At 41.3% G+C, this 26,956-nt stretch overlaps 1 protein-coding gene and 1 long non-coding RNA gene across 5 annotated transcripts in view; one reads left to right on the plus strand and one right to left on the minus strand.

The window, feature by feature from the left end:
• The window catches only part of LOC146405476 (uncharacterized), a 53,502-nt gene that overhangs the window by 20,018 nt on the left and 6,528 nt on the right, over positions 1–26,956 (plus strand). The window lies entirely within an intron of this gene.
• LOC100521431 (uncharacterized) overlaps positions 5,956–26,956 on the minus strand; it is a 43,202-nt gene continuing 22,201 nt past the window's right edge. For 2 of the 3 annotated variants that reach the window (XM_085012739.1, XM_013990640.3), the window contains 3 exons: positions 10,899–11,025; positions 10,651–10,711; positions 5,956–10,008 (listed from right to left, as the gene is read on the minus strand). In XM_085012739.1, the coding sequence (XP_084868865.1) occupies positions 8,358–10,008; positions 10,651–10,711; positions 10,899–10,932 (1,746 nt within the window). In that variant the 5' untranslated portion in view covers positions 10,933–11,025 and the 3' untranslated portion in view covers positions 5,956–8,357. The remainder of the gene's footprint in view (positions 10,009–10,650; positions 10,712–10,898; positions 11,026–26,956) is intronic. The other variant, XM_085012740.1, reaches the window with a different exon arrangement.

Consider the following 26,956-nt stretch of genomic DNA (forward strand, 5'->3'; position numbering starts at 1 on the left):
GCTCTTTCTTGGGTCGCTCCTGTGGCATATGGAGGTTCCCAGGCTAGGGGTCTAATCGGAGCTGTAGCCACCAGCCTACGCCAGAGCCGCAGCAACGCAGGATCTGAGCCGCGTCTGCAACCTACACCACAGCTCATGGCAACGCCATATCGTTAACCCACTGAGCAAGGGCAGGGACTGAACCTGCAACCTAATGGTTCCTAGTCAGATTCGTTAACCACTGCGCCGTGACAGGAACTCCAGCACCACATCTTCTTTATCCACTCTTCTGTGATCTTCTGTGATAGAATGTGATCTATCCTAGAGAATGTTCCATGGGCACTTGAGAAGAATGTGTACTCTGCTGCTTTTGGATAGAATGTTCTAGAATATCTATTAAGTCCATCTGGTCTAATGCTTCATTTAAGGCCCTGTGTTTCTGTGTTGATTTTCTGTCTGGATGATCTGTCCGTTGCTGTATGTGGGGTGTTAAAGTCCCTCACTGTTACTGTGTTATTGTCACTTTCTTCTTTTATGGTTTTTAGCAGTTGCCTTATATATCGAGGTGATCTTATGTTGGGTACATGTATATTTACAATTATTATATCTTATTCTTGGGTTGATCCTTTGATCTTTACATAATGTCCTTCATTGTCTCTTATAATATTCTTTATTTTAAGGTCTATTTTGTCTGATATGAGTATTACTACTCCAGCTTTCTTTTGATTTCTGTTTGCATGGAATATTTTTTCTTCCAACCTCTCACTTTCAATTTGTATGTGTCCCTAGAACTGAAGTGGTTCTCTTGAATACAGCATATATGTGGGTCTCGTCAGCCAGTCTATGTCTTTTGGTTGGAGCATTTAGTCCATTTACATTTAAGGTAATTATTGATATGTATGTTCTTATTGCCATTTTTAACTGTTTGGGATTTTTTTTGTTAGTCTTTTTTGTTCCCTTCATCTCTGTGGTTTGATGACTATCTTTAGTTTTTTTCTGTTTTTGTTTTTTTGTCTTTTTGCCATTTCTTGGGCCGCTCCCATGGCATATGGAGGTTCCCAGGCTAGGGGTCCAACTGGAGCTGTAGCCACCGGCCTACGCCAGAGCCACAGCAACACAGGATCCAAGCCGAGTCTGCAACCTACACCACAGCTCACAGCAACGCTGGATTGTTAACCCACTGCTGAGCAAGGGCAGGGATCAAACCCGCAACTTCACAGTTCCTAGTCGGATTCATTAACTACTGCGCCATGACGGGAACTCCAGTATTTTTTTTTTAATTTGGGCATGTATCTATTGTAGATTTTTGGTTTGCAGTTACCCTGAAGTTTTGATATAGGAGTCTATATACATACAAGATTGTTTTAAGTTGTTGGTCTCTTAATTGGAAGTGCATCTCCAATGTCCTGCATGTGTACCCTCCTCTTCTCACGATTTCTGGTTTTGGTAGTATATTTGTGTGTGGGTGATTTCCTCCTACCCTTACCATATGTATTCCTTTTCCAGTGAGCTTTGTCATTTGTAATATTTTTGTTTCTACTTGTGGCCCTTTCTTTTCCACCTAGAGAAGTTCCTTTAGTGCTTGTTGTAAAGCTGGTTTAGTGGTGTGGAATTCTCTTAGCTTTCGCTTGCCTGTATGTAAAGGTATTGATTTCTCCTTTTTTTTTTTTGAAAGGTTAGTTTATTTTATTTTATTTATTTTTTATTGATTTCTCCTTTAAATATGAATGAGAGCCTTGCTGGGTAAAGAATCTTGGTTGGAGCTTTTTTCCTTTCATCACTCTAAGTGTATCATGCCACTCCCTCTGGCTTGCAGAGTTTCTGCTGAAAAATTAGCCTATAACCTTATTGGGGTTCCCCTGTATGTAATTTGTTTCTTCTCCCTAGCTGCTTTCAGTATTTACTCTTTGTCTTTAATTTTGGTCAGTTTGACTAATATGTGTCTTGGGGGGTTCCTCCTTTGGTTTATTTTATGGTACTCATTGTGCTTCCTGGATTTGAGTGAATGATTCCTTTCCCATGTTAGGGAAGTTTTCGGCTATTATCTCTTCATTTATTTTCTCTGGCCCTTTCTTCTCCTTCTGGCACCCCTGTAGTACAGATATTGGTGCATTTAACGTTGTCCTAGGGTTCTTAAGCTGTCTGCTGTCTTCATTTCTTTTCAGTCCTTTTCTCTTTTCTGCATCAGTGATTTCCATTAGTCTGTCTTCTACCTTTGCTTATTTGTTCTTCCGCCTCCTGTATTCTGCTGTTGGTTCCTTCTAGTGAACTTTCTTATTTCAGTTATTTTATTTTGCATGTCTGCTTGCTTATTCCTTAAATCTGTTTCTTTGCTTATTGTTTCTAATAATTTATCAATCTTTGCCTCTGTTTTATTTCCTAGCTCTTGAATCATCTTTACTGTCATTAGTCTAAATCTTTTTCATGGAGATTGGTAATCTACAGATCACCTCGCTGTTTTTTCTGGGTTTTTTCCTTGTTCCTTTTTTTTTTTTTTTTTGTATTTTTGCCATTTCCTCGGCTGCTCTCGTGGCATATGGATGTTCCCAGGCTAGGGGTCTAATTGGAGCTGTAGCCACCAGCCTACACCAGAGCCACAACAACGTGGGATCTGAGCCGCATCTGCAACCTACACCACAGCTCACGGCAATACTGGATCCTTAACCCACTGAGCAAGGCCAGGGATCAAACCCTCAACCTCATGGTTCCTAGTTGGATTCGTTAACCGCTGAGCCATGATGGGAACTCCCTTTTCTTGTTCCTTTATCTGAGTCATATTTCCCTGACTTTTCATTTTGTATTGATTTTTGGTGTGGTCTCCTTTTTGCAGACAATAGGGTTGTAGCCTCTCTTGCTTCTGATGTCTTCCTTTCTTGTGCCTGAAGTTGGGTATGGGGCTTGCTGCAGGCTTCCTGATGGGAGAGACTGTGCCTGCCCACTGGTAGGTGGAGCTGATTCTTATCCCTCTGGTGGGTGGAGCTTTGTGTCCGGTTGTGATTAGAGGCTTGGCTGTGTGCCTCAGGGTCTTTAGGCAGCCTATTTGCTGATGGATGTGGTTCTGTTCCCACCCGGTTTGTTATTTGACCTGAGGCTTCTCAGCCCTAATGGGCGGGGCTAGATTTTTCCAAAATGGCCATCTTTTAGAGGAGTTCATGCTGATTATTCTTGAGACCTTTTGCCTCCAATCTCCTTCCCCCACAACAAGCCACAGTCACCCCGTTTTCCCAGGAAATCCTTCAAGAACCACAGGCAGGTCTAACCCAGATTCCTGTGGAGCCTCTGCTTTGCTCTGGGACCCAGTGCACATGAAAGCCCATGTGTACCTTTCAAGAGTGGAGTCTGTTTCCCCAGTCCCGTGGAGCTCCTGTGCACAAGCCCTGCTGGCCCTCAATGCCAAATGCTCTGGGGGCTCCTCCTTCCAATGCCAGATACGCAGGCATGGGAATCTGATAGGACGCTCAGAACTCTCACTCCCATGAGTGAGTCTCTGCAATACAGTTACTTTCCCATTTGTGGGCTGCCCACCTGGAAGATATGGGGTTGCTTATATTGTGTAATTGCCCCTCCTACCAGCTTGATGTGGCCTCTGTCTTCTGGGGTAGAATACCTTTTTTTGATAGTTTTCAGTCTATTGTTGAAGGTTATTCAGCAGTTGGTTGTAATTTTGTTACTTTTATGAGAGAAGTTGAGCTCCAGTCCTCCTACTCTGCCATTTTAATCCCCTGCTCTTTGCATTTTAGAATGGAAGATTCTATTGGCATTTCTTCAAGTTCACTGATTCTTTTCTCAGACATTTCCAGTGTATTTATGAGCCCCCTAAAATGCATTTTTCACTTTTATTATGGTGTTTTCTGTTTTTTCCATTCCTTGTGATTTTCTTAGGGTTTCTGTCTCTGTTTACATTACCCATCTGTTTTTGTATGTTGTCCTCTCTTTCCATGAGAGCCTATAGTGTATTAATCGTGGCTGCTTTAAATTTCTGGTCTGATAATTCCAACATCTCTGCTAAATCTGAATCTGGTTCTTTGCTTGCTATCTCTTCAAACTTTATTTTCTTAAGTTTGGCCTTTTGATTTTTTGTTGAAAGCTTCACCTGATATTCCACATGAAAGGAACAGAGGGAAATAGGCCTTTACTGTAAGCTTTTGTATTTCTCTTTCTAGAGTTTAGGCTATGTTTACTACTTGCTGTAGGTGTCAAAGGCTGAAATATCCTTTTCAGTTGGGCACTGTTACAATGAACTGAGGGCCTGTGGGAGTGACTATATTGGCATAAATTTTTGGTATAGGAAGGCTTCTACTAATAAGCTACCAGTAAGCCTGATCACAATAAAGTAATGGATACTAAAGTCTTGTCTCTAAAAGGAAGAACTGGGAGTTCTCTTGTGGCACAGTGAGTTAAGGATCCAACATTGTCACTGCAGCAGTTTGGATTGCTGCTGTGGCATGAGTTCAATCCCTGGCCTGGGCTTGGCCAAAAAAAAAAAAATAGAATTATTTAGAAGACCATACATTAATTTCACAATGTTAGTAGCATGGTTTGTCTAAGTAGGCCATTCTGGTATTCTCTGAGGGCTGTGGTCTGGGGTTGTCAGGGAGATGGAAGTTCTACCATATGCTGTTTTAAAAGAGCCCAGTGTTGTGTATTTGAAGAAATGAATTGAACACAGCAAAAATGTCAGGACGCTGAAGGAAGGAGTATTTTGGGTTCTTACACTTTGCTTTTAGAAGTGGCACGTCTGGTGACGAGTAGTATATCTGTGCAAGTATCCATCATGATCAGAGCATGAGTAACTCCTGCAGAGGGGGTGAGGGATCCTATAAAGTGTTTGCCATCAGCTGTAGACAGCCCCACTCTTAGTCTGGAAAGTAAGCCCATCAATTTTATTGCCAGTGAAATTTTTTTAAAATGTAGAATAAACTGTATTAGTTAGCAGGTTAGCCAGGGTGGGGGCATGGGGGCTTGGCATCCTGTCTAGACCTTTAGTTCAGAGGCCTCTCAATGTTTTTATATTTTATGGGCTTACTAGGTTAAGGTTATAGCATCAGCTCTGAGGTGTAGGTGTCTCAGAAACTCATATCAATTGATTGGCTTGAGTATTGAAATGAGCCCCTGAAGCTTGAGGCTTATTATGTGCATGGATGTGTGTAACCTGGACTTATATTAGATAAGAAATTGTTCATGTTGGCATTGGTGAGACCAGACACCTGGACCATCGGCAATGGCCTGATAATCTGTAAAAAAAATATGCAGATGTGCTTGACTGTTGGCCAGGACGGCCTCTAGAGCTAGAATGATCTCCTGGAGTTTAATTGTGCCAATGTTGGGCTCCCTTCTTTGAACAGGGATGGCATTTTTAGGGACAGAAAGCAGCAGCTCTCCAGTGGACCTTTAGGAGTGCTTGCAGCATATGCCATCCATAGATATATGATCTCTCCTGGTCACTCAGGTGACCTCCTAAGGGTTTTCAAGGGGCCAGTGGGTCTAGAAAAAGGGAAAGTGTCTCAGAACCATTGCAGCAAACTGAGAACAGTGGAAACACGTCTTCCTGTTGATGGAATATGTCAGGAGGCCACGTTTTACCTTCTCTTCAAGTACTGGTATATTTACAATGAAATGGCCTCTGTGGGGAATCACACCTGGAGGGTACTGCCTTATGACTCAGGGCAGGTGGGCAGCCAGCTGCAAGTCTTCAGGGCCTCCATCTCAAGAAGGTCGTCTTTGCTTGGCAGTGGCTGTTCTACTTGTGTGCAGCTCCAGGCTGGGGAGCATAGTTTCTTGCACGAGAATGCCCTGGCCAATCTGTGGCCAGTGTGGGTCTTTAGACTCTGGGAGGCCGAGAGAGGTGGTTACTGATAAAACTTTATGACTATCATTATGGTCTATGGTTATCCTTATTATGATGATTCATTACACACCCTTATTTGAATACCATTGTGATTCTGGAAATTTTTGTCAAGAAAGCACCAACAAAACCATGATTGAAGTTTTTAATTAAGAAATGAGAAATCCATTTCATGATAAAAACTGTAATTATGAAAAAAATAAAATTTACCTGAGAAAAATATACAACACAGCAGTACTGATTCAAAATGTATAATGATTAAAAACAAAGTTGATCTAAAAATCCAAAAATGCAATGGGATATTTCAATATATCCTATTAGGAAATGGAAAAGATAATATTTGTCAGTATATAAGTTTTTGGAGTTAATAAAATATTTCTAAAAAAACCCTACAGAAGCATTTGACAAAAAATGAACATTGTTTTAAAATCATATACAATCAAACATAAGCAACTGTACTGAGTCATTATGTTCAGCCACGAGTAATTGGAAATATCAACTGTCTGATAAGAGGAAGGTGCTAATTCTCACATGGAAGGACTAGGTCACACACAGTGCAGTGGAGGAACACACTACAGGACTGCAAGGTTCCTTTTGACTGCACCACCATAATGTTGTAGTGGAGTCAGGACCAGTCACTAGCAATAGCAACGGAAGCAAGTGTTTACTACACAAATTATACCTTACACAAATATAATATAGAGAAGGGGGAAGTCAGTGCCTCAGAAAACATTCTCAACCACAGGACTTGCCAGAAAATCCAAACTGTGACAGATCTTTGCTGTGCAACTTATGGAGCAATCTGTGGACGTGTATGGGCCTGAGAAAATGGAAGTCATGTAGTTGGTGGTAATGAGGATACTTTAGATGGCAGGGCAAGGAATCAGGAAAATGGGCTGGAACCAGGTATATGTGAAACTCTATGTGGTTACTAAGGCCTTCTTCACTTTGCCTGTCAAATCTCATACAAGTAAGGCTAGTGGAGCAGTCTAATATGGAACCATGAAAAAAAACCCAGGTTCTAGAAGATATAGGTCACATTACCCATGTTGACATTAATACATCCCAGAAAAACATCTCCAATTCTACATTTTACTGTCCTGTCATAGGTCTCTTTCCTTTTCTTCTTGCAAATATAAAGACTTATTGGTCTATTACATACAATGTTACTACAAAATGAAGCAGTTTGAATGTTAATAACACTTTAAAAAGTAGCTAGAAGTGTGATATTTATATTTAATTCCATAGACTTGAAGCACTGAAAGAGCAGTAACCACATCAGTTATGTTCACTGTTGTATTTCCAGCATAGGCACAATATAAATAGAGGGATGGTTAATACCACTAGTTGATTTGAGTTACATCATATATAAGTAACCTACTTTTGCATTTTGGGTAAAAGATACCTTAAATGATGACATCAGAATAATGTAGGATTTTTTAATGCACTGTTGGGATGAAAAATGTTGCTTCAGTACAAAGATGCTGTAGCTATGAGTTTAAATCTAAGATAACTGAACTTGTAAACAGTGTGAAGTTGTTTCCTTTAAGCTTGATGTTAACAGGGGTCTCTTTTGATAATGTGAAGTCTATTGTGCAAATCAGATGGAATGACAAGAGTAAAAAGAAAAGATGTAAATACTAAGTCAAATGTGATTATATTCTATGATAAACTTTGCATACTTAAAATTTATGCCAACTATTTATTAGCAAGGAAAATAGAAGAAGGCTCTTTTGACAAAAGAAAAAGAAAGTTTTTCTAATGAAAGAGGAATATTTAGGAATTCCCATTGTGGCTTAGTGGGTTAAGAACCCGACTGGTACCCATGAGGATAGAGGTTTGATCCCTGGCTTCGCTCAGTGGGTTAAAGATCCTGAGTTGCTGTGAGCTGCAGCATAGGCAACAGATGCAGTTCAGATCTGGTGTTGCTATGGCCATGGTATAGGTTGGCAGCTGCAGCTCTGACTGAACCCCTAGCTGGGGAACTTCCACATGCCACAGGTGCAGCCCTTTTTTAAAAAAAAAAGTATATTTACAATGGGTAAGAAATATCTAGTACCCACCACCTGAAGTCAACAGGAAAACCCAACAAGTACAAAAGTGTCATTGTCACATGACCCCTTTATTTACAAAACAACTAAAAAATTATATATTTTGGCATATTCTATAATATCGGTGCATTACAATTATATTCCAGTTCACCCACAGATCCAATGATTTCAAAATGTAAAGACAAAAATTTGATAAGCTGATTTAAAGAAAAATACTACCTACTAAGCTTATGTACTACTGCTTAAAGAGTACTTACAGAATTATTTTAACTCAAAGTTCATTTGCAAAAATTAACAAGTAGAATCTATAATTAGAGATGAGCCACTGATAAAGATAATGTATTAACCTTTTTAAACATTTCCTTCATGTATATGAATTAATCTGATCAGGCTTTCCCATACTATTTACATTTATAGCATTTCTCTCCAGTAGTTTTCATGTAAGTTTGAAAACTCTCCTGTATTTATCAGTTACAATTTATCTATCCAGTGTGCATTCTCATGACATGTTTATGTAAGGATGTGGGCCAATTGAAGGCTTTCCCACAGTGCTTACATTCAAGAAGTTTCTCTCCAGTGTGAATTCTTTCATGGCTTCTGAATGAACTGGGTCGACTAAAGGCTTTTCCACAGTCTTTACATTTATACGGTTTCTCACCAGTGTGCACTCTCATGTGGCCTCTAAAGGTTGTGCGATAAATGAAGGCCTTCCCACATTCCTTACATTCATACGGTTTCTCTCCAGTATGAGTTCTTTCATGTACTTGAACATAACTGGAACAACTGAAGGCTTTACCACATATTTTACATTCATAGGGTTTCTCTCCTGTGTGAGTTCTTTCGTGTATTCGAAATGAACTCGGACAGTTAAATGCTTTCCCACATTCCTTACATTTATAAGGTCCATCTCCAGTGTGTGTCATCATGTGTCTTCGAAAGCTTGTGAGAGAAACGAATGCTTTGCCACATTCCTCACATTTATAGGGCTTCTCTCCAGTGTGAGTTCTTCCATGTATTTGCAAACCTAGAGGAGAACTGAAGGTTTTCCCACATTGCTTACATTCATAGGGTTTCTCTGCAGTGTGAGTCCTTTCATGTCTTCGAAAGGAAGTGGGACAGCTGAGGGCTTTACCACACAGCTTACATATATAGGGTTTCTCTCCAGTGTGAGTTCGCACGTGGACTTGAAAAGTGGTGAGCCAATGAAAGGCTTTTCCACATTCCTTACATTGATAAGGCTTCTCTCCAGTGTGAGTTCTTTCATGTGTTCGAAAGGAACTGGAACAACTGAAAGCTCTACCACATTGTTTACATTCATAGGGTTTTTCTCCAGTGTGAGATCTTTCATGTATTCTATATGAACTGGGACAATTGAATGCTTTCCCACAATCCTTACATTTGTAAGGTCCAACTCCAGTATGTGTTATCATATGTCTTTGAAAGCTTCCAAGAGAAATAAATGCTTTCCCACATTCCTTACAGTCGTAGGGTTTCTCTCCAGTATGGGTTCTTTCGTGTTTTCGAAGAGAACTGGGACAACTAAAGGCTTTACTACACTTTTTACATTCATAGGGTTTTTCTCCAGTGTGAGTCCTTGCATGACTTCGAAAGGAACTAGGACAACTGAGGGCTTTACCACACTGCTTACATTCATAGGGTTTCTCGCCTGTGTGAGTTCTTTCATGTGTTTGAAAGGTTTGATGGTATCGAAAGGCTTTTCCACATTGTTTACACTGATAGGGTTTCTCTCCAGTGTGAGTCCGTTCGTGTTTTCGAACAGACTGGCGATATCTAAAGGATTTCCCACATTCCTTACATTTATAGGATTTCTCTATACCATGATTACTTTCATGTTTTTGAAAAGGTTGGAGATAACTGAAGGCTTTTCCACATACCTTACATTTATAAGGCTTCTTTCCATATTCCTGATACTTGGATGGTTTGGGCACAATGTGAGATCTCACATGCCTATTAAGGGATGAACGACTCATGAAGACTTTTTCACACATACTGCACTCCCATGGTTTTACTGCAGTAGAATCCTTGTTCAGATTAAGATTTATAGTAAGGCTGAAGTCTTCTCCACATTGACTACCTTCTTCACTTTTACAGAGACTCTCTAATGTCTGACTCCTGTTAAAAAAAAAAAAAGATCAAAAGCACATTCATGATTTGTTAATGATTTTACAATTATAAATTTAATTATTTATTTTGCTTTTTAGGGCTGCACCTATGGCATATGAAGTTCCCAGTCAAGGGGTTGGTTGAATTGGAGCTGCAGCTGCAGGCACACACCACAGCCACAGCAATGTGGGATCTGAGCTACATCTGAGCTACATCTGCAACCTACACCACAGCTCATGGCTAGGGATTGAATCCTGATGGATACTAGTTGGGTTTGTTACTGCTGAGCCACAATGGGAACTCCCTAGTCATTTATTTAATAACTTTGTAATTATTAATGATTTTATAATTATTAGTAAACATTAGTATTACATTTTTACCATTTACAGGGAAGTTACAGATTTTTCAGTGACACCACTAGATCCTTAACCTTCTGAACTACCAGGGGAATCCTCCATATATTCAGTTTCTGAATAGGCTGCAAAGTAAACTATCTGGGAAACAATGAATGTTGCCTTTAAGAATGTATTTTTGGTAAAAATTTTAAGAGTAAGTTTGAAGCTGGTCTCTTTTTGCGTCTTACTGGTTTTTAAATTTTCATGACATAAGATTCCCTTGTGGGACAAGCTTCTCATTAAGAGTGCAACTCACCTCAGATTTCTTCCCTGGACTTTATACTGATCTTCTGTGTTATGATCCTCCCATTTTTTCCCTAAAATGCAAACCCCAAAAATCAGTAAACTGTGGAAAAAACTATTTCATAGGTCCACGAGGACCTTGGACCATGATTGATTTATTTATCAAAGTATTTCCCTTCCCCATTCCAAATCTTAGAACAACAATGATGAGCAAGAAACACCTGTATAATTGACAAAGTAAAGGAAGGTCATTATCCTTACCCACTGAGGCTAGGTTCCTCAAAGTCTCCCGCATCACATCTCGGTAGAGTTTCTTCTGTGAAGGACCCAGTAGAGCCCACTCCTCTGGGGTGAAGTTCACAGCCACATCCTCAAAGGCCACTGGTTCCTAAAACATCCCCAATATGTACATAAGATGAGTGAGATGTACAGTACTGGGAATCTAGAGTCCACTCATAAGAAGTTCACACATGATGCTGTTATCAAAAAAATATTCCATGACTTGATCATCAAAATTCTTACTCTCAATACATAACCACTTACCTCACAAATTTAACAGCATCATGAACATGTGTAAATTACTTCTACATTTTTACTGTCATCACTTAAAATGTTATTGTTCTTTAATGGCAGGGTCCAAAGCATGTTGGAGAAATGTGAGAAATACTATACAAATGATAGAAGTATTTCCATTTTAAGACCATCAGTTCCTTGTGAGAACCTCTTTCATCTCCTTTAATACCCATCATATCACACAGCACACCATGAAGCACATGGTCACATCTGCATGATGTTTTAATGGGGAAAAAAAACACAAGAATGAGAAGCTTTTTCTTCTATTCCTATCAACAAACATGATTGGCCAGGAGACTTATAAAAATATTTGACAGAGCCTCAATTATTCCCTTTGAGATTATCTCTGTCCTATTTTCATGAAGCTAGAGAGTTATTCACAAGTTAGTGCTCAGGCATGAGAAAGAGGACATGAAAAAGAAGGCATGAAAGCTTAGACTTCCACAAAATCCTATATGCATGGGCCTCAGAGCAGATTCTCACCATTTTTACCACATATATGTGCATATACTGAGAAGACAAGACGCTAGAAGAGTTCTTTGTGGCAAAACCACTGACAGTGTGCCCTGGACCTTGCTGACCTTGGGGAACTGAATGAGAACTGCAATTTGCAAGGGAGTTCACTGAAGACCACAATGGTTTGATGGTGAATATGCCTAACATTATAAAACACAAAGGGTTCAGAAGTGCCTTCCTCTAAAAGATCATAAAATTTCCCTTTCTCAGTTAGTTCCAAGAGGCAATGATTCTCAACCAGCCACTTGAGAGGCTGCCTTCCCACTTCTCTTATTTACATGCCCCCATGTGGTGCACAAGAACATGACAACCCAACCTCTGGGCAAGCGTAGCCACATAATTTCCCTAAACTCTGGTCTCTGAAAAAGATCACTAACCTATTAACTTCTACATGCAGGAGACAGAGAAAAAGCTCCCACAATTACAATAGCAGAATTTAACCATTCATTTAAGGAACAAAATAAGAAATACCTCCTTCTTGGTGAGTCCATGGAGTAAATGAGCTGCTTAGGTCAGCTGTAATTACTCTTTCTATGCTGATCTGTCACACTTGCTCTTAACAATGTCCTATTACGAAGCAGGCAGAAGAGAATTAACATTAGCAGACCCGAGACTGCTAATTCTTAGGAATGCCTGCTCACAATGTTTGTCCTCTGTTGGCATTTGGGAACCAGAGCGACCCCACCAACCTGACAGGAATGGGTCAGTGCCTCAACTGTTTACAGTATATTCCAAACTCTTCATTTTGAGTCTCAATTTTTGTTATGCCCAGCAGATTGTGTCTGTCATCTGCGCCCCCCCCCCCCATACTCTAGGTTTTGAGTCTCTAATGAGCTTCTCTGGAAAACAATATTTTACATGTGTTTTTACAACTTGCTGCATGTGGAACTGAGCCCATCCTCCATGATTACAGTTGGAAAAAACATCTGGAAACTTCCACTGGCTTCCCCCATAACAAATTTAATTAGGTACTAAACAAGAATGAATAATTAAATTTTTTTTGGCATGCCCATGGCATATGAAATTCCTGAACCAGGGATTGAATCTGAGCCATGGGTGCAACCTACATCACAGCTACAGCAACACAAGATCCTTAACCCACTGCTCCACCGCTAGAACTCCATAATGGGAAAATTTAAAAATTTTTGTTAGATAACATTAAAGGAGAATGAGATAAAGGAAAATACAAAATATGTTCTTAGAAATAGCCTAATGCCACCAAGATACTACCTCTCCCAAAATATATCTTTAACAAACTATCAAACCAGAAAATGCATTGTAGTCCCCTGTATTCCACAGACAATAGCCAATTCACTGTATATTTAAATGTGGAAGATGCAATTGGAACACTTTTAGAAGTCATAGGTAAAAGCTTCCTTGATCCCAAAAGAGGGAGAATTTTCTCATTTAGGAAGAACAAGCCCTAAAGCAAGAGCCTGACCAATTCAAACATTAAAACTAAGGAAGTTAAAGGACAAACAAGAGGAAGTTCCCCTGTGGCAGAGGTTAAAGATCCAGCTGCTGTGGCATGGGTTCAATACCCAGCCGAGGAACTTCTGTATGCTGAACATGCTGCCAAAAAAAAAAAAAAAAAAAATCACAGGAAATAGCAGTGGTGAGCATCAGTTGGCACTTCCTCCATTTGTGCATATTTCTAGCATTTGTTACCTGTGGCCATCAACACTTCAGGATTTTTTTTTTTTTTGCAGAAATTCCCATGTCCAGGCATCAAACTTGCATCATAGCAGCAACCCAAACTGCTGCAGAGATAACACTGGACCCTTAACTGCTGCACCACAAGAGAACTCCCCATTTCCTGTAAATCTGAACTTGATCTATGGCTTAGCAATTTTTCTTCCTGTCCAGAGAGTTTATTGTGTATTTGTACTTGGAGATCAATATAAAAATATAGAAGTTATCTTTAATAAGATTAAAAATTAAACTGGAAAAAGCCCAAATCCTATAACCACTGCAATGTAAAAGTACTTTGGATGACCTGCAGCCTCAGACACTAGGTAACATACTAAACACACTGTTACAAGGAACCAAGCAAAAAACTTCTTTCCCCCGTTTTTTTCCCTTTTTTTTTTTTATGTCTTTTTGCCATTTCTTGGGCTGCTTCAGCGGCATATGGAGGTTCCCAGGCTAGGGGTCTAATCGGGCTGTAGCTGCCAGCCTACGCCAGAGCCACAGCAACACAGGATCCGAGCTGCGTCTGTGACCTACATCACAGCTCACGGCAACACTGGATCATTAACCCACTGAGCAAGGCCAGGGATGGAACCCGAAACCTCATGGTTTCTAGTCGGATTCGTTAACCACTGCCACGACGGGAACTCCCCCTCCCCCCCCTTTTTTTTTTGCTTTTTAGGACTGCAACTGAAGCATATGGAGAAGGTTCCCAGGCTAGGGGTCCAATCGGAGCTAGAGTTGCTGGCCACAGCCACTGCAATGCAGGACCTAAGCCGCATCTGCGACCTACACCACAGTTCACAGCAATGCCGGATCCTTAACCCACAGAGAGAGGTTAGTGATCAAACCTGCAACCTCTTCATTCCTAGTCAGATTTGTTTCTGCTGCACCATGCTGGGAACTCCTTCCCCATTTTTTTTTTTTTTACAGCTGCACCTGAGGCACATGGAAGTTCTCAGGCTAGGGGTCCAACTGAAGCTGCAGCTACGGGCCTACACCACAGCCATGCCAGATTCGAGCTCTATCAGCAACCTATGCCACAGCTCTAGGCAACACCAGATCCTTAACCTACTGAGTGAGGCCAGGGATGGAACCCGCATCCTCATGGACAGAAACAACAGGAACCCCTCCCCCCCAAACATTCTGAATGTAATTTCATTAATACTCATTTATTGAAAAGTCAAAGCAGGCAAAACTAAAACAACACTGCGTAGTGAAAAGAAGAGATGGTAAAGGTCTGAGTAACTAAAGATCAACACAGATCATCTATGAAGCAAGATAGAGATGAATGAGGGACCAGAACATTGTGAGACTCTAAAGACTGCTCAAGGCCCACTTAAGAATCTTGATTATAAAATGTTTATATTGCTATTACTACTAAATCTTTCAATAAAACATTCTGTACATTCTCTTTGATAAAAAATAAAGAATTAATGAAGTCTGGAGAAGAAAGGAATTTTACTATTTGCCCTGTGATGTGGCAATCTGAGTTTTAATTCATAGATTTTGGCAGCAAAACTTGGTAACAAGACAAGTATATATTTTACTTTTTTATTTTTGTCTTTTTGCCATTCCTTGGGCCACTCCCGTGGCATATGGAGGTTCCCAGGCTAGGGGTCGAATGGGAGCTGTAGCCAACGGCCTACGCCAGAGCCACAACACAACAACGTGGGATCCGAGCCACATCTGCAACCTACACTACAGCTCACGGCAATGCCGGATTCTTAATCCACTGAACAAGGCCAGGGATTGAACCTGCAACCTCATGGTTCCTAGTCGGATTCATTAACCACTGAGCCACGACAGGAACTCCAAGACGAGCGTATATTTTAAAAGAATTGGTTTCATAATCTCACCTTCACTTTTTAAAAATAAAGGGTGACAGAGAGTTTCTGCTGTGGTGCAGTGGATAAGAATCTGAATGCATGGGACCTAATTGAGTTTATAGGCTTTTGCACAGCAAAGGAAACCATAAATAAACCTGAAAAGACAGGAGTTCCTGTCGGCTCAGCGGTAACGAACCTATCTAAGTATCCATGAGGACGTGGGTTTAATCTCTGTCCTTGCTCAGTGGGTTGAAGATCCAGCATTGCGGTGAGCTGTGGTGTAGGTCACAGACGCAGCTTGGATCCAGCATTGCTGTGGCTGCGGTGTAGGCTGGCAGCTACAGTTCCAACTCAACCCCTAGCCTGGGAACCTTTATATGCCTTGGGCGCGGCCCTTAAAAAAAAAACAACAACCTACAGAATGAGATAAAATAGTTGTAAACAATGCAGCTGACAAAGGTTTAATCTCCAAAATATACAAACAACTCACACAACTCAACAACAAAAAAGGCCAAACAACCCAATCAAAAAATGGCAGAAGACCTAAGTAGACATTTCTCCAAAGACCTATGGATGGCTACTAGGCAGGTGAAAAGATGTTCAACATCACTAATTATCAGAGAAATGCAAATCGAAACGATAGTGAGGTACCACTTCACACTCGTCAGAATGGTCATCATTAATAGTCTACAAACAACAAATGCTGGAAGGTATGGAGAAAAGGGAACCCTCCTCAGAGTTCCTGTTGTGGCTCAGCAGGTTAAGGACCTGATGTCTCTGATATGACTGATAAGGGATTAGTATCCAGAACATATAAATAGCTCATACAACTCAGTATAAAGAAAACAATAGGGAGTTCCCACTGTAGCTCAATAGTAACAAACCCAACTAATATTCATGAGGACTTGGGTTTGATCCCTGGCTTTGCTCAGTGGGTTAAGGATCTGGTGTTAGTTACCATGAGCTGTGGTGCAGGTTGCACTGCTGTGGGTGTTGTGTAAGCTGGCAGCTGCAGTTCCAATTTGACCCCTAACCTGGGAACTTCCATATGCCATGAGGGCGGCCCTTGTAAGACAAATAATCAAATAAGATAAAGTAAAATAAAAAATACCTGGTTTAAAAAATGGGCAAAAGACCTGAGTAGACATTTTTCCAAAAAAGACATAGAGATCATCAGCAGGCAGATGAAAAGATACTCATCACTAATCATCTGAGAAATGCAAATCGAAACAAGTCATCACCTCATACCTGTCAGAATGGCTACCATCAAAAAGACCACAAATAACAAATGGCAAGGATGTGGAGAAAAGGGAACTCTCACACACTGTTGGTAGGAATGTAAATTAGTGCAGGCACTATGGAAAACAGTATTGAGGTTTCTCAAAAAAACTAAAAATATGATCCAGAAACTCCACTTCTGGGTATATATCCAAAGAAAATGAACATACTATTTCAAAAAGATACAAGCATGGTAATATTCACAGCACCATTATTTATAATAGCCAAGATATGGAGGCAATCTAAGAGTCTATCAACAAATGAATGGATAAAGATGAGGTAAATATATGCAATGGAATACTTCTTGGCCATAAAAAAGTATAAAATTTTGCCAACTGCAACAACATGGATGGACCTGGAGGGCATTATGCTTAGTGAAGTTAAGTCAGAGAAAGACAAGTACCATACGACTTCACTTACATGTGGAATCTAAAAAACAAAAGAAACAAGTGAATATAACAAAACAGACTCATGGATACAATAAACTAGCAGTTACCAGTGCAGAGAAGAAAGTGGGGAGGGGAAAGATAGGGATAGGTGATTAAGAGGTACAAACTACTATGTGTAAAATAAACAATCTGCAAGGGTATATTGTACAGCAGAGGTAATATAGCCAATATTTGGTAAAAACTTTATATGCAGTATAATCTTGACTTACTAGTTTTTATATTTTAAACTGATATCATATTGTAAATCAACTATACCTAAAAAAAAAAAAAGCCAATGGTGAAAATACAATAATTGAAGTCAGATACTGTTATAGTATATTAAAAAAAAAGAAAACAAAAAACCAGTTATATGTTGTCTGTAATCAAGCTGCATTAACAATAAAGACAGATGGATTAAAAATAAGGGATGAAGGAGTTCCTGTCGTGGCGAAGCAGAAACGAATCTACTAGGAACCATGAGGTTTCAGGTTCAATCCCTGGCCTTGCTCAGCGGGTGAAGGATCCAGCACTGCTGCAAGCTTTGGCGTAGGTTGCAGATGTGGCTTGGATCCCAAGTTACTGTGGCGTAGGCCAGCAGCTGCACCAGCAGCTGCACCTCCAATTCGACCCCTAGTCCAGGAACTTCCGTAAGCCCCTGGTACCCTAAAAAAAGAAAAAGAAAGAAAAAAAAAAAAAACAAGTGGAATAGCTATATTACTTTCAGACAAAGCACAGGGATAAAGAAAAGCATTACATAATGATAAAGGGGTCAAGTCTCCAAGGAGATATAGCTATCTTCAGGGCTTATGTTTACAGCAATACAATGGTAAAATATATGTGGGGAAAAAAGGACAGAACTGCAAAAAAACAGATGAATCTACTAATATAATATATTGGACTTCAGTACTCCTCTATTAATGATGATGAGAACCGGCTAGAAAAAAATCAGGAAAACTATAGCTGAATTGAACGGTGCCCTCAAACAAGTGGACTCAACTGAAAACTGTGGAATACACCATCAAACAACAGCAGAATATACAATCTTCTCAAGTTAACATGGAAAATTCATGAAGACAGAACATATTACCAACATAAAACACATCTTAACCAATTTGAAACAAGGGAAATGATACAAAACATTCTCAGAGCACAAAGTCATTAATTTGGAAACCAACAACTGAAAATGGAAGTTCCCTTTTGGTACACTTGATTAAGGATCTGGCGTTGCTGCAGTTGTGGTGCAGGCTGCAACTTTGGAGCAAGGTTGATCCCTGGCCCAGGAACTTTCACAGCCCAAAAAAAGGGGGAAAAAAAAGAAAAAAATAGATACTGAAAACCCCTCAAATTAACAGTGCATGTCTAAATAATCCATGGATCAAAGAAGTCTCAACGACAATTAAAAATTATCTTGAATTGGAGTTTCTGTCATAGCTCAGTGCATTAAGAATCTAACTAGTATCCATGAGGATGAAGGGTTGATCACTGGCCTTGTTCGGGGGGTTAAGAATCCAGCATTGCTGCAAGCTGTGGCACAGGTTGCAGATGTGGCTCAGATCTGTCATTGCTGTGGCAAAGGTTGCCAGCTGCAGCTCTGATTTGATTCCTAAGCCTAGGAACTTCCATATGTTGCAGGTGTGGCCATAAAAAGAAACAAAAATTATCTTGAATTAAACGAAGAAAAAAAGTACAATTTACTGAAATTTGTGGAATGCAGCAAAAATAGGACCTAGAGGGAAATTTATGGCATTGACGGCACATACTTGAAGAGCTCTGTAATTAATGATCTAAGCCTTTTACCCTTCAAAACTAGAAAAAGAGCAAATTAAGTCCAAAGTAAGCAGGAAATCAGTGAGAGGAAATCAATGAAATTACAAGAAATCACTGAGAAAAATCAACAAAACCAAAAGCTGGTTTTTGAAAGGCTGAAGTTCAGAAATATCTATACAATCTGAGAACCAAAAAGAGAAAAGACAGGAATTATTAATATGAAGAATGAAAGGGGAGAAAGTGAAAATGTAAAAAGCATTTGACAAAACCCCAAATCCATTTATGATAGCACATTAGGAATAGAGAGGAACTTCATGAGAAAGACCATCTACAAAACCCCTGCAGTTAACACCACACTTAATGGTGAGAAATGAAATGCCTCCTGGTAGGATCAGGAGGCAGCGATGTCCCCTTCTCACTAGTCCTAGTCAATGCTGCACTGGAAGTCTAAGCTCTCACAATGAAGGAAATAAAAGGTACACGGAATGGGAAGAAATAAAACTGTCTTTTGGCACATATGCCATGATTATGGAGAAGAAATTCAATCATTAGGAGTTCCTGTTGTGGCTCAGAGGTAACAAACCTGACCAGTAACCATTAGGACACGGGTTCGATTCCTGGCCTTGCTCAGTGGGTTAAAGATCCAGCGTTGCCGTGAGCTGTGGCGCAGGTTGAAGACGAAGCTCAGATCTGGCGTTGCTGTGGCCGTGAAGTAGGATGGCGGCTACAGTTCCCATTCGATTCCTAACCTGGGAACCTCCATATGCCGCAAGTGCGGCCCCAAAACAGAGAACAAACACCAAAGGATAGAGAAGATGTGGAGCAAAAGGAACCCTCACTCATTGCTGGTGGGAATGGATATGGTATGCCTATTTTGGAAAACAGGCAGTTTCTTAAAATACTTAACCCATTCTTAACCATTACAGTCCCGCGGTCAGGGTTCTTTGTAATTTGCCAAATTACAAAGTTGCAAAGTTATGTTCATAAAACAAAAAACAGGAGTTCCTGTCGTGGTGCGGTGGTTGGCGAATCTGACTAGGAACCATGAGGTTGCGGGTTCGATCCCTGGCCTTGCTCAGTGGGTTAAGGATCCGGCGTTGCCGTGAGCTGTGGTGTAGGTTGCAGACGCGGCTCGGATCCCGCGTTGCTGTGGCTGTGGCGTAGGCCGGCGGCTGCAGCTCCGATTAAACCCCTAGCCTGGGAACCTCCATATGCTGTGGGAGTGGCCCTAGAAAAGGCAAAAAGACAATAAATAAAAAATAAAAAAATAAAACAAAAATAAAATAAAAAACAGGAATTCCCACTGTGGCTCAGCAGTAAAGAACCTAACTGGTATCCATGAAGATGTGAGTTTGATCCCTGGCCTTTCTCAGTGGGTTAAGGACCAAGCACTATCAAAAGCTGCTGCCTAGGTTACATATGTGGTTCGGATCTGGGGTGGCTGTGGCTGTAGCATAGGCCAGCAGCTACAACTCCAACTCGAACCCTAGCCTGGGAACTTCTATATGCCGTGGGTGCAGCCAAAAACAAAACTCAAAAACCCACCTGTGCACGAATTTTTATAAAAGCTTTCTTATGAGTGCCTAGACTGAAAGATAAACAAGATATCCTCCAGCAGGTGAATAGAGAAATAATTACTCCAACATCAATACAGTGAAATGTTATTCAGTGTTAAAAGGAAATGAAGTATCAAACTCAGAAGACATGGAGAAACCTTAAAATCATATTACTAAGTGAAAGCATCCAGTATTACTGGCTGTAATATTCCAAGCATAGTTCAGGAAAGGATAAAACTGTTAGACAATGAAAGATCTTTGGCTGCCAGGGCTTTGGGGGTAGGAGGGAGGAATGAATGAATAGATGGAGTACAGGGGACTTTAAGGGCATGAAAGTAGATTACATGATGTAGAAATGATTAACACAACTCATTTTATGTTGCCAGAGCCCAGGTCATTTACCTCAAGAGTTAACACCATGGTAAATTATACACTTTAATGCATTGGTTCATCAAATGTAACCAACTGTACCACGATAATACAAGATATAAAAAATTAGGGCAAACTGTGACAGCAGAGAGATTAAGTGGGAACTCTCTGTACTTTGTCATCAAGTTTTCTATAAACCTAAAGCTGCTGGAAAGAAAGGTAAAGTCTATTAGGAAAAAAAAAAAAAAGATGAAGTCAGATACATTAACATCTTAGGTGACTGATGGCTGAAAGGTCATTTTTCAGTTAACTTATCTGAAGTTACTTCAGTGAGCCTTTTGGAGCTCTCATGAGGCCTGCACGCGAGAGGGTACTACACTGAGTGCCGTATTCCACAGCCCAGCACTGCATCATTTGAGAAGTGAAATGAGTGCCTTGGTTACTATCCAGTGCCCGGGATGCTGACATGGATACGAGTGGCCTGGTGAGGCCTCCTGTTGTGGCTTCAGTATATATACAGACAAGCACCTTGATTTACACTGTAGTATCTGTTAGGCAAGAGAGTCACAGGATTCTTTTACCACAAAGGGACAACTCTCTCTTTTTTTTTTTTGTCTTTTTGCCTTTTCTAGGGCTGCTTCCTGCAGCACATGGAGGTTCTCAGGCTAGGGGTCTAATCGGAACTGTAGCCATTGGCCTACACCACAGCCACAGTAACGCAGGATCCGAGCCATATCCGATACCTACACCACAGCTCACGGCAACGCTGGATCCTCAACCTACTGAGCAAGGCCAGGGATTGAACCCACAACCTCATGGTTTCTAGTCGGATTTATTAACCACTGTGCCACGACGGGAACTCCAAGGGGCAACTCTTAAGACAACCATCCAGGGGTCTGTAAACACACTGACAAAGCCAACTTGCTGGTCAGTGCTAAGACGAAAGCCTGGTGTTTGGTCAGTTGTGGACCACTGAGTCCCTTCCTTCATCAGGATGTCCAATGAAGAGATGGAAAGCAGCCACTCTGCCTGAGCTGGATCATATGTGAATGTGACCCTGTTGCCCCAAAGTCTTATGAATTCCATTGCTTCTCAGTCAGGGAACCTAAGGAACCCCCAGGGGATCTGGGAAGGGGGGGTGATCTCCTTCAGCACGAAGGCATGTGGCAAGAACTGAGGAGAGGGGAGGCCACCCTTCCTGTGGGTAATTATGGCTAAGGGCCCAGGTTTGGCTGTGTCTTGTCTCAAGGGGGTCTCCATACCTGGGCTGCGCTCCTGGGGTGTTAGTTACAGGCTCCAGGTCGTCATGGGAAGCTGGATGAGGGGTGACATGTTCAGGGCTATTTTTAGCATAGTTCTGGAAGAAGGGGTCACTGCAGCTCAAAAGGCAAACAGACTTGGGCCTAGGGAAGGAGTTAGAAGCCAATGGACAACTTAAGGCCATGATGGCTAACTCCAGAGGCACAAGAGGAGGTCACTAAAGCCTCTATTGGGAAGCAGTGTCTGATGAGACTAACAGGAGTCCTGCCTGTTAATTTGGCATTTTGACCAGAGTCCAGAGCCTTGTTTTTTTGCAGGACATTATTCAAGGTGGGCCAATTTGTAAGTAACATTCTAAGTGGGCTCAAATAGAACTCAATATTTTTTATATTGTGATGTCCTCAGAAGAGGATGCCATTAGTGTAATGTCATACCTTTGCTTCTGGAGCAAGGTGGCTACAGTTCACATCCTGCCTGCATAGAATGTGTGCAAAGTGGCAGTGGTGTTGTGGTTTCCTGAGGGTAACCAGGTTAAAGTGTTTTATGTCCCTTCACAGATGAAGGCCGACTGACAGGCTGTTGAAACAGGCATTGAACAGAACCAAATCTGTGAGAGCAGAATGTTTACCAGTTGCCGAGTGGCTAGAGTCAGTAATTTCCAAAATGCTGAGGATGGGGAAATAGGGGTTTATTTGGTGCAGTCATAGCCCCAAGTTTGCCGCAATCCAGTGTGAGGTGTCATTCATTCTTTCCAGATTTAAGAAGAACAGACCAAATAAAGCTATTAAAAGGAGAAGCACAGGAGATTAATCACTTCCTTACTAAACAGTTTGTACAATGATTTTCAATCCTCTGAAACCCTGTTTAATTTACACTGGGCCATATTAACTAATATAACTGGGAGGTAAGGTCAGTGAATCCCATTATCAACATAATATAGTAGTCCCGGGCATCCCCAGGACTGTTCGTTTTGGCGCAGCAGAAATGAATCTGACTAGGAACCAGGAAGTTGCAGATTCAGTCCCTGGCCTTGCTCAGTGGGTTAAAGATCCAGTGTTGTCATGAGCTGTGGTGTAGGTTGAAGGCGTGGCTCGGATCCTGTGTTGCTGTGGCTGTGGTGTAGGCCAGCAGCTGTAGCTCCGATTAGACCCCTGGCCTGGGAACCTGCATGTGCTGCGGGTGCGGCCCTAAAAAGACAAAAGACAAAAAAAAAAAATTAATGTAGTGGTCCCATTTATCAATATAACCTGAAAGTGGCAAAGACTAAATTAAAACTTCATTTATGGAGTTCTCTCATGGCTCAGGGTTAAGGATCTGGTGTTGTCACCACTGTGGCCCTGGTTACGGCTGTTGTATGGGTTAGTTCTCTGGCTTGCAACTCAAAAAATCTTTTTTCATTTAAGATTCACTAGATCAGACCTTTCCTCCTTGGTGTGGGCTGTTTTAGGACAGTGGGTGATAAGACCAAGGACAGTTTAAGACCATAGTTCTCATACAGTTTAGGCAAAATATGCTTATTAGTCTTGCATATAATATTTAGTAACTCCCCTAAGATTATCAGGGGCATCTTGCTTAAATTTAGTGGATCCCAGGTATAATTGTAATTTGAGCCCTAGGAGTTATTATTTGCATGAAAGTTTGAGAATTAGTGCAGCACAGCATATGGCAAAGTTAATTCAGAAACTAAGGTGTAGAGGGCCCAAAGTCAGGTGTGCTCATTCAGCTTTTTTGATTGTATACATTCTTTCCTTATATTTTGGATTTCCAGTTGGGTCCAATTGTGGACCTTTGTTTCAGAATTTTTTTTTCTTTTGTTCTCCACCTCCTGTCCTTCCCTGTTTTGTTTTTTGGTCACTCTATGTCTTTTGGGGGAGGGGGTGTCCTTTGATATTTATAAATTCTATTTCCAGAGAGCATCAGATCACTGTCACCAGGGTGAGAGGCCTCCTCCACAACATCTGGCTACTTTCTAAAGTCTAAGGGACCTGGGCTTAAGTCAGGTTTGCACTAATCCCTTGGCTGTGCCACATGGGTGCCATGGTACTGTCCCCTATAAACCCAAAGGTCAGGATCTTTGTTGCAATAAAGGCAGCGGCAGAAGAACTCAACGGTTTTTAGGAACTCTCTAGAATTAGGAGTGGGGACTCACCCTCCTTCTAATGACTGCCTTTCCCCTCTTCTCTTTTCTCTTTAATAACTGCTCTGCCAGGAACTACCATCCAACTGCCCAGCTCCTGCACAGGCTACAGTCACCCTCTCCCAGGTGTGCCTTGCATGTTTGGTCCAACCTTGGCACCATCACAGTTTCACTCTCACACGGAGATGAATCCCAGCAAACAGACAGATCCAGGACTAATCGAAGGAGAGCTCCAGTCCCATACTGCTGCTCCCAAATGCCTAAGAGTTTTTAAAATGACAATTCTGGATGGCTGGATCTAAAACTGAGGCTTGGTAGGTTAATAATGCAACAGAGGGTAGCAGAGTTCACAGCAGAGCCCCCAGCGCCGGCTACCATCAGTCAGCAGAGCAAGTCCCAGCAGGAGACAGGCCCACAGGTGATGGTCTTGTCTGGACATGCTGCTCAGTGGCAACTGCTATGGTCACCTGCAGAGCTATGGTTTGGGGCTGCTGCGCGTGTAGCAAACTCCCTCCCCACCCGGAGAGTTACGGATCACAGAATAGAGGTCTCAGGGCTGGCCTCTCAAGCACCTCTGAGATGGCTTCAGAAACCAAGAAAAGGAGCCTGGCCTGGGTGTTCACTGTGATTGCGGGGTGGGACTGAAGCAACAATTCTTGCCCAAGGGAGGGGCTTGTGTGGCCACAATCTCCTGCAATCTCTAGACAAAAGGAGACCCAGACTTCTCATCAGCATGTCCACAAGGAGAAGAGGGCAGTGTTAAAAAGAAACAAAAGGCCCCAAATGGAGCCATGTGTGCTAAGCCCATGTCACTAAGACTTAATACCTAACCTAACTGCAAATACAGCCTCCCCCAGAAATGTAATTTTAACCAGTCTGGAATTTCCTGGTCAGCACCAATGAGGTAATCTGCCACACAGGATTTTTCTATCCCTGAAAGGAAGATGAGATAACCCACTCTTTCCTTATCCCGACCCTCTTTTGCCCATACAAGCCTTCTGTTTGGAACACTCTCTGCTTGCTAGATGAGATGCTGTCTGATTCACCAATCACTTAATAAAGCTGATTAGACCTTTAAAATCTATGTGGATAATTTTTATTATTTAACAGACTGGTGAGGCTTAAACTGTGAGCAAACATCAGAAAATGTGGAATTTGACTACTCATTGTAAGGACAAAAGTGGGAAAGAAATATGCATTTGCAATTGCTTCTTTTTTGATAAAGAAATACCAAATCAAGATGCTCAAGAAACGACTGATACCTGTTATTTGGGGGTGACTGAAGCAAGAGCACCTGAGGGGCCAGGATATTCTGGAGTCTACTTTAGACCTTAACAGATTTTTGCTTACCTTCCCATTATTTGAAATAATCAAATAATCAAGTTAACTGAGTAATTTGCATAATCCATATTTTTCAATTTAATAGCCCCCCCCCCCTTTTGCTTTTTAGGGCCACACCGGCAGCATATGAAGTTGAATGGGAGCTGCAGCTGCTTGGCCTACATCACAACCACAGCAAAGCAGGATCCAAGCTGCGTGTGCGACCTACACCGCAGCTCATGGCAACGCCAGATCCTTAACCCACTGAGCGAGGCCAGGGATCGAACCTGCAACCTCATGGATCCTAGTTGGGTTTGTTAACCACTGAGTCATGAAGGGAACTTCCAAGAGCCTTTACTTTTAGTTAACTTACTTTTGTTTTCAATTTAAAAAATTTTTTATTTTCTATAGATTCTAAGATTTATTCCTTTAAAGCTAAAGGTCATAAAAGTTTAAGTCATAAAAAATGAAAAATTTTGGAGTTCCCGTCATGGCACAGCAGAAACAAATCGGACTGGGAACCATGAGGTTGTGGGTTCGATCCCTGGCCTCGCTCAGTAGGTTAAGGATCTGGCGCTGCTGTGAGCTGTGGTGTAGGTCACAGACATGGCTCAGATCTGGCGTGGCTGTGGCTGTGGCTGGTGGCTACAGCTCCAATTAGACCCCTAGCCTGGGAACCTCCATATGCCGCAGGTGCAGCCCTCAAAAAGACAAAAAAAAAAAAAAAGTTTCTAAATCTCCTTCTAACTAAAATTAACAAGAAAGGCATCAGTCTCTCCTTATACTCACTCTGGGGGTTATTTCAGAAATATGTAATCTGTAATGCACTAGGAATTTGGGTCTAATCCATTAAATGTACTAGGATTTTCAATGATATATGTTAAGTTTTATATGGTTTTCTTCGTATCAATTACAGGAATTCGTTTGCTTCAGTAATATAGCACTTAAAATTTCAAAGCTCTCTTGGGGCATGCACATAAAAAAACCTGACCTACAAATGTAAAAACCACCTGAGCACTCAAATACACCCAGCTCATATCTTGAGGCTCTCTTGCCTAAAATGAATAAATACTGTTTGGTTCCAGAATTCCTTGCCTTACTCCCAATGTTTCTCTCAATATATTTAAAGCCTGGAAACTATAAATATACACTCAGAGTAAATAATCTCATAAACTATTAAGGGAAACTATAGGTAAGAATGCAGTATTCAATATATAAACATACACAAGGAAAGGGATGCAAACATTTGAATCAGTGAGATAAGCAGCTGCTTCCCCACAGTTTAGAAGAAAACCCACCTTCCCAAGCTTGAGGTCCAGACTCCTGTGGGGATACAACTCCTAGAGTGGGTCAATCCCTGGTGAAGGAGGGTAAGGACACCTGAGCAGCCACAGGAATGAACTCTGGAGGCTCCACCATAATGCAAACGCTCTCTCTTACAGGCTTCTTTTTTTATTTTATTTTATTTTTTTTTGTCTTTTTAGGGCTGTACCAGCAGCATATGGAAGTTCCCTTGCTAGGGGTTTAATCAGTTGCAGCTGCTGGCTCACATCACAGCCACAGCAATGCCAGATCTGAGCTTTGTCTGCAGCCTACA

The sequence above is a fragment of the Sus scrofa genome, chromosome 2 (assembly GCF_054392235.1).
Source record: "Sus scrofa isolate SSC_HxYL_T2T_F1_AM1 chromosome 2, Sscrofa_HxYL_maternal_Yorkshire_Landrace_v2.0, whole genome shotgun sequence".
Classification (NCBI taxonomy): Eukaryota; Metazoa; Chordata; class Mammalia; order Artiodactyla; family Suidae; genus Sus; species Sus scrofa.